Source organism: Benincasa hispida, chromosome 11, assembly GCF_009727055.1.
Source record: "Benincasa hispida cultivar B227 chromosome 11, ASM972705v1, whole genome shotgun sequence".
In the NCBI taxonomy this organism is placed as follows: Eukaryota; Viridiplantae; Streptophyta; class Magnoliopsida; order Cucurbitales; family Cucurbitaceae; genus Benincasa; species Benincasa hispida.
The window spans coordinates 58,901,282-58,909,327 of NC_052359.1; the positions used below are offsets into that span (position 1 = coordinate 58,901,282).

At 34.1% G+C, this 8,046-nt stretch overlaps 1 protein-coding gene across 2 annotated transcripts; it reads left to right on the forward strand.

Moving 5' to 3' along the window:
- Positions 1–2,536: 2,536 nt before the first annotated feature.
- Positions 2,537–7,183, forward strand: LOC120091777 (4-coumarate--CoA ligase-like 7). Of its 2 annotated transcripts, none has more exons than XM_039049897.1 (6): positions 2,537–3,643; positions 4,673–4,862; positions 5,475–5,620; positions 6,228–6,295; positions 6,415–6,517; positions 6,863–7,183. In XM_039049897.1, the coding sequence occupies exons 1-6, from the start codon at positions 2,627–2,629 to the stop codon at positions 6,974–6,976; spliced, it is 1,638 nt and encodes a 545-aa protein (XP_038905825.1). In that variant the 5' UTR covers positions 2,537–2,626; the 3' UTR covers positions 6,977–7,183. The 2 variants fall into 2 exon arrangements, with proteins under 2 accessions (XP_038905825.1, XP_038905826.1); XM_039049898.1 differs by having other exon boundaries at positions 6,415–6,513.
- The last annotated feature ends 863 nt before the right edge of the window (positions 7,184–8,046 follow it).

The window sequence follows — 8,046 nt, forward strand, 5'->3', positions numbered from 1 at the left end:
AATTAAGTTATTGATTTTGGATTTAATTCTCGATCAGATTGGCTAATTGAATCAAGTTTTAGAATTTGTCTTGGATCAAGCCACAACTTTGGGTTGATTCAAGTTTTCCAAAGGTTTTAAGGAATTATTTGTGTGGACTTTTGTGACCAAGTTGAGGTAAGTGGTACTATTACCGGTGCCTTCGTATCAGGCGGCCTAGATTAGATTTATAAAGTTAATTAATGGACTATAGAAGCATGATTTTGTTGTTGTGATATACTTGTTGCATGATAGTTAAGTATTATAAGCATGTTTGAATAATTATGTATGTGTTATATGAATAGACCAATAGACGGTAATTAGACCAATAGGATAGTTTACTGTCTCGCTTGACGTATGTTTATTTCAGAGGACCGATGGGTCTAGTTTCATGTTTGACAGTGTGCCTTCGGGCCACTAGACATGCGTAAATCGATAGGTTCACTTCATGTTATTTTTCTATGTTCGACGGTGTGCCTACGGGCCGCTAGACATGCGTGAATCGACAGGTTCACGTTCATGTTATTTTTTTCATGTTTGACAGTGTGCCTATGTGCCACTAGACATGCGTGATATATAGGTCACGTTCATGTTACTTTTCCATGTTTGACGGTGTGCCATCAGGCCACTAGACATGAAGTCAATGCAAGATAGTACGTCATTTGGTTTATTTTCATCATCTAAGACAGATATAGTCGTTTGAGCCACGGGTCCATCATTCTCTGCTCGTGGATGCATAGCCTGATCCCGGTAATGGGATCACTTACCGAGTATTTTATATTCAACCTTTCTTAATTTATGTTTTTCAGGTAAGGATAGGAACGGTCCGGCGGGTGACGAGAGGGACCTGTGATCATGCCATACGGGACATGTAAATTGCTACCGCTCAGTATACGTTTTCAAGCTATTTAAATGTTTTGATTTGAAACTTGATGTTGGTCAAAATTTTATCTGTTTAAGTTATTTTTTCTTCATTATTTTAGGGGCTCCGAACAAAGATCTTATTTATTTTGAAAAATTGTTTATTATTTTAATTAATGAAATTTATTTTCCTCAATGGTCAAAATGTTTTGAATGTAAATGTGTAATTATGAGTAACGACCCTTATCAGAATACTCAAAAAGGTCGGGTCGTTACAGTTTCTCACTAAATACTCAACCAGCCTTTGACATTAATGTCAATTAATTAATTTAAAATAATTCCATATGAAATGAAATTTTAAATTTATTTTTTAGTAGTGATGAAAAATATAACTTAATTAATTTTATTTATTTTAAATTAACTAATATATATTACTATTAAATACTCACTTTCTGGCTTTAATAATTTTTCATCACTATTAATAGTAATATATTATTACTATTAAATACTCACTTTCACTTTCAATAGTAATATATATTAGTTAATTTAAAATAAATATAATTAATTAAGTTATATTTTTCATCACTACTAAAAACTAAATTTAAATTTTCATTTCATATAGAATTATTCTAAATTAATTAATTGACATTAATGTCAAAGGCTGAAATTGAGTATTTAGTGAAACAATCCAAGTTAAAGTGTGAATATTGAAATCTAGAGATCAAATTGAAACAGAATTCAAATCTCAAGGTAAAATTATAACATTATGAAACTTTGAAACTAAGTTGAAACAGAATTTATTCAAAATTAATTGATTAAAAAATATAACATTTTAAAACCTACAAATCAAATAGAAATTAGGCTCAAAATCTAAAAATAAAAAATATATTTTATCAAAATTAATTGAAGTTAAAAGTGTGAATCTTGAAACCTATCAACTAAAAATTAAAACAAAAATTAAATCTTGCTAGTATTGCCTCGAAAAAAATGAACTCAGTGGTGAAATTGCAACATTTTTAAATTTTAATTATATTACTTAGTAGTGAATATATGATGATATGCCAAGGTTAAATGCAAATCTTAAATCCTATAGGCCAAATTAAAACAAATTTTAAATTTCAAAATAAAATTGTAACATTGTAAAATCTTTATACAAAATTGAAATAGAACTTACTCAAAATTAATTGATTAAAAATATAACATTTTAAAACTTACCAATAAAATAGAAATTAAAGTAAAAATCTAAAAATAAAATTATATTTTACAACCAAAAAAAATAACATTTGACAATCTCAATACTTAAAAAAAAATAGTTTAAAAGGGAAAAATGAAATAGACAAAAACAACCCCTTTCTCCTAATATTTTTCCCTCTTATCCAATTAACCTATAAATATCCCACTGACATCTTATAAAAATATTTTCAATTTTTTTAAGGTATCGTAATTAAAGTGTAGAGGAAAATCGAATCTTAAATTTTGATGTCAATATTATAAACATTATGTCAGTTGAACTATGATCTCATTGGCAAAAATTATCAACCTTTCTAACCTGGCCATTTTGGTTATTAATCAATCCTATCAATTTAAACGGATAATTTTTTAAAACATTATTTTATGATTTATTGGGATCAAGATCCCATCATCATCATTTAAAAAGTCTAATTTCAGTTTTGTTTGGTGTGGATAAAGCCAAATCTTTCGAACCCCAAATTCCAAAACATCGTCTTTCTTCAATCACATTTTGGCAATGGCGATCACGATGAACAAATCATTCAATCCCCAATCACAGATTTACACTTCCCGTCGTCCTCCAATCCACTTTCCGACCGACCCCACAATCTCCATTGCTTCATTCCTCTTTAGAAACTCATCCAATTACCCTAACGCCCTCGCCCTTGCCGACGCCGACTCCGGCGAATCCCTAACTTTCCGTCAATTTAAAATCCAAGTCTCCAAGTTAGCCCATGTGTACATCCAACTCGGGATTCGAAAAGGCGATGTGGTTCTCATATTCGCGCCTAATTCCATTCACTTCCCTGTTTGTTTCTTCGCCATTGTCGCCATTGGAGCCATCACCACTACTTGTAATCCTGCTTATACTTTCGCGGAACTGTCAAAGCAAGTCGCTAACTGCAACCCCAAGCTCGTAATCACTATTCCCGAACTCTGGGACGTAGTCGGTAAACTCAACTTGCCTTCTATTATTTTGGGTTCTAAAATTTCTTCAAAATTTTCCCGTCCCAACATCTGGGGTTACTCCGATTTGATAAAAAAAGCCGGCGATGTGTCCAATTTGCCGGTGAGTGAAGTGGGTCAGAACGATGTCGCGGCTCTTTTGTATTCATCTGGGACGACGGGGATTAGTAAGGGAGTGATTCTAACTCATAGGAACTTCATAGCTACCTCTTTAATGGTGACCCAAGATCAGGACCTTCTTGGTGATCCTAGAAACGTGTTTTTATGCTTTCTTCCAATGTTTCATGTATTTGGTCTCTCTATAGTTGTTTACGCGCAACTTCAAAGAGGAAACACCGTCGTTTCAATGGCGAAGTTTGAGCTGGAAAAGGCTTTGGGGTTGGTGATGAAGTACAGGATCACTCATCTTTATGTTGTTCCGCCTGTAATTATAGCTCTCGCGAAGCAAAGTGTAGTGAAGAACTACGACTTGTCTTCGTTGAGACAGATTTTATCTGGGGCTGCGCCTCTTGGGAAGGATGTGATGGAAGAATGCTCCAAGATTATACCTCATGCCAGGATTATCCAGGTTTTGAACTCTGCCTTCCCTATTCCATTTTGCACTTTCATGTTATCTTAAGGTGATTGTTGTGTGCAGAAAGTTTAATATTATCTTGAGATGATCCGTCTGAAGAATGTATTTATATATATGTTTGTCCATATCTTTTGTCTTTTGTTTTTGTTAGGGGAAGTTATTTTATTATATGGGTTGTTATATTTGTTGTAACTTCCTTGTGTCGACACCTGGCTATTTATAGCTGATATTTCTTAATTAGAAGTTGAGCCACTTTTAATTTACACTCAAGTGTTAATAGTTTTCCTATGCTGGTCAAAACTGGCATGTAGCTACTGTAATATAGGGTGGGTGAAAGTAGCACATTTTAGGGTGATAAATAGTGCTTTTTACTCTATTTAAAGCATCTTTCATTACATTCTCAACACTAACTCTGAAAAAGTATTTTTTCAAGAGTGTTGGAAGGAAAACAAAAATGGAACTTTTTTTTTCAGGCAAACAGACCAACAAGACAACAAACAATCCGACAAACTAAACCTTCACCACCTCCTCACCAATGACGGAGTGAATACTATCTAAAAAGTCATCTTTTTAGATCAAAGAGTAACTTTGAAAGGATGTCAAAGCTATTAAAGCACGCGCAAATTTGTTCTATCCTTCCAAGATATGAAAAAAAAAATGGCACTATTAACAGATTTGCCAATAAAAATAATGTCCTTAATGAGCGGTCAATCTCAGCCAGGGAAAAAATATGTGCCCAACTTAAGTTTGCTTTAGAAGCCTTCCACTAGGATGGGTTCAATGCATATATCATGCAAAACCAATACTTATGTGCCCAACTTAGCATACACTTTAGTTTGACAGCTCTTTTAAAACTTGAATGTGAGAAATAGTAAAAAGAAATATAGAACAACATAAATTTTAAATGGGATTTCCTTTGGTGGGGAGCAGTGTTGTTCTGTTCCAAGTGCTTCCCTGTGATATTTTGTTTTGTTTGTTTGTTTTCAAATAGTATTGATTTGAGTTGCAATCTATTCTCTACAGGGATATGGTATGACTGAAACTTGTGGAGTTATTTCAGTAGAGAATGTGGGAATAGAATCTACGCTGTCTGGGGCAACTGGATCCCTTGTTTCAGGAGTTGAAGCTGAAATTTTGAGTACAGAAACACAAAAACGTCTTCCACCCGGTGAAACAGGGGAAATTTGCGTGCGAGGACCAAATATGATGAAAGGTGGATCCTCCTTGGACGTCTCTCTCTCCCTTTTGGGATTTTTGGAAATTGCTAGTAAAGAAGATCGACGTTCATAGACACATTAAAATCACTATACTTTCATAATGAACCAAGCTTTATTGAGGAATAATTAAAGAATCCAGGTGCATACGAAAAGGCAGCCAATAAAAAAAGGATCCAAACTAAAATAAAAATGGATGCCTATCAAGCAAGATAAGACCTAAAGGATAATTACAAAGATCGTTGTACACCATGGCCCAAATAGAGACATCAAACCTTCTTCCAAGAACAACATCCTTTTTGTTCTGATGAATAACAATCATCCATATTAAATTACTAATTGAAGGGGGGGTCCATCAATGATCAAACAGCGACCTAGAATTATTATACCTTGACCCAATCTCCTCATTTGAAGCTTCTTATTAATGTTGCATGCTTATTCATTTACATTTATTCTATTGTGTTCTTTTCATGTACTTGCTTCCGATTTTAAAGATGCCAATCTCATTTCTTGATAATTTGTTGTTAGATTATTCAAGTTTGGGCTTATATTTCCTTTCTCTGTTCTCATTTACTAGTCTGATTGGTTAGATGTTTCCATGAACATTTCAGGATATTTCAACAATCAGAAAGCCACCAGCCAAACCATAGATGATCAGGGATGGGTACATACCGGAGATATAGGGTATTTCAATGAAGAAGGAGAGTTGTTTGTTGTGGACAGAATCAAAGAACTCATCAAGTGTTACGGTTTTCAGGTTCTGCTTTTCATAATCAAATACCAAACTTTCCATTTGGGAGTTCTTTATTCCTTTCATTAAGTGTCTCTTAGTAGCTCAAAGCATTTTATTAATTTGTTAATGCTTCATCAGAGTGTAATCAGTTCTTCCGTTACTTACTGAGTTGTGTCTAGAAAATTACCGTCACTAAGATCATGGGTGGCACAGAAACTTGTCTATGTGTTGATTTTTGTTTTCTTTTTTGCATAATTACTGATCAGTAACTACAAATATTAACATATACATACTCATTTTTACGTTTTGATGATAGTTTATGATCGGTTATTAGATTTTTTTTTTCTTGTGCTATTTTTCTCCCTATAACACCTGACTTCAAGCTAATGCAACCTGATGATGCAACGAGGATTACTTTGTTTCACATTGATCTAGAATCTCTTGTATGCTAAGTTCTTCTCAGTTTAAAAATATGATCCTTAGATGTACTGATTGTTCACCTGGCTTCATCGAATATGTTTAACGTTATAGGTGCATTGCCTCCTCTTCTTGGAAGTATAAACTCTAGCTGCATTTATAGTTGAATGGTAATTGGTAACAAATTTTTTTAACTTTCTTGTCTGCCTATTAGGTTGCACCGGCAGAGCTTGAAGCCCTGCTACTTTCTCACCCTCAAATAACAGATGCTATTGTGATCCCGTAAGTAGAATATAGTGGCATTTATAGTGTGTCATGGTTATGTGGACCTTCATACTGGCCTTTTTCCATTTTATTTTCTTACTTTCTTGTCAACATCCGACATTAATTTCCACCTGCAGATATCCTGATGATAAAGCCGGTGAGGTCCCTATCGCATTTGTTGTTTGTTCACCCGATAGCACGATAAAGGAAGAAGATGTTAAAAAATTTATCGCGAGGCAGGTAATATTTTGCAAACTCTCCGACAAGAACAATGAAAGAAACTTTGTTTATATGGATCTATTTTAACTCTTGAAAGCACCACCTTATTAAGATGTCACTGCTTGCATATAATCTTTACATAAAGCACAATTTTCTTATTAAGCTCACTTGGAAGTTCGAACACGTGACCTCTAGGTAGGTGTTATTAGAGACTGTGTGTGTCCCTTTGCCAAGGGAGCTGCCTTTTAGGGGTGTTAAGATGCTTTTGTGTGCTTCATAAACCCAAAAAAGGCAAAAGAAGTTGTAAAACAACTATCATCTTGACGATGGAATGCTTGAAAATGACCGCCCTCTTTTCCCTTGCAGGTTGCACCATTCAAAAGATTAAGAAGAGTAACCTTCACAAGGAGTGTTCCGAAGTCAGCTTCAGGAAAACTTCTGAGAAGAGAGGTCGTAGCACAAGTCCGTGCCAAGATGTAAACGTCGAAATGTTGAATGGAAGGTGATAAGTTAAACAGTTAGGAAACATATTGACTTACAGTTACAAGTAAAAGGAAACTGGAGATTGTTGGAAATATTAATTCAACATTCATTCTTATGCTAATCAAACCATGTTTGTTACCAATATGATGAACCTTCTGTTTCATTTTTTTTTACACATTATGAAAAGTTTTGCTCATAAGTCGACTTTTTGGCAAGATTTCGACCACGTTAGACGTTTGATGGACACATGAACAATGCAACAGCTTTATTTTGGCACAAAGAGAATCATTTCAAAACCAATGAAATGCCCACCCAAGCAAAAGGAAACAGAAAAAGGTATGGCTTGAAATGGAGTGTGGAGAGAAATAATTGGTGTGAAGAAAGTGGGTGAAGATGCATAAGAGATGAAGTAAATGATACCCAATTCTGAGCATTAACTTTGGGGGAATGTTGCTGCTTTTACAAACACCACCACTCATTTACAATGCCACTCAACCTATTTTACATACCACTTTTTCTGTCACTCCCTCCTTTACTTTTACCAAAAAAAAAAAAAAACTGCTCTTCTTCTGCCATTTCATCTCTCCCCTTTTCATTCTTAGATCTGATCAATAGTGACAAATAATTTTACACTCTTAGATGTATAAGAGAGAAATTACAAGACTTTTTTTCAAACATAATTCAAATCTAATTTTCCAATCTCTCCTCTTCTGAATCTCCCAATTTTAGTTTTCAAACTTGTTCGATAATATATATTAAATTTATCTTCACTATTGTCTTAAATTTTTTTATCAATCGATAATTTAAGATGGTATCAAAGAGGGTGGTTCAAGAGGGCTTGTGTTTAAACTCATGCAATGTTATTTCTTTTCCAATTAATATTGATTTCACTTATTGGGTCTTGTACATATTAAATTTACTTCCATCCATTAGCTGAAGTTTTTGAGTCACTCGATGATGTAGCACCACTTTGGTTTCTATTTACTAAACTTCACTTTGCATAGATTACCATGTTTTAAGGAAGGGTTTTCCTATATTGGGCCAACTAAAAGCCATCATATTTGTGG

Excerpts from the sequence above, each read along its gene's own strand:
- LOC120091777 (XM_039049897.1), top strand. The coding sequence starts at position 2,627 with ATGGCGATCACGATGAACAAATCATTCAATCCCCAATCACAGATTTAC. Across the intron at positions 3,644-4,672 it reads CTCATGCCAGGATTATCCAG|GGATATGGTATGACTGAAAC; the intron begins GTTTTGAACTCT and ends TATTCTCTACAG. Across the intron at positions 4,863-5,474 it reads AGGACCAAATATGATGAAAG|GATATTTCAACAATCAGAAA; the intron begins GTGGATCCTCCT and ends TGAACATTTCAG.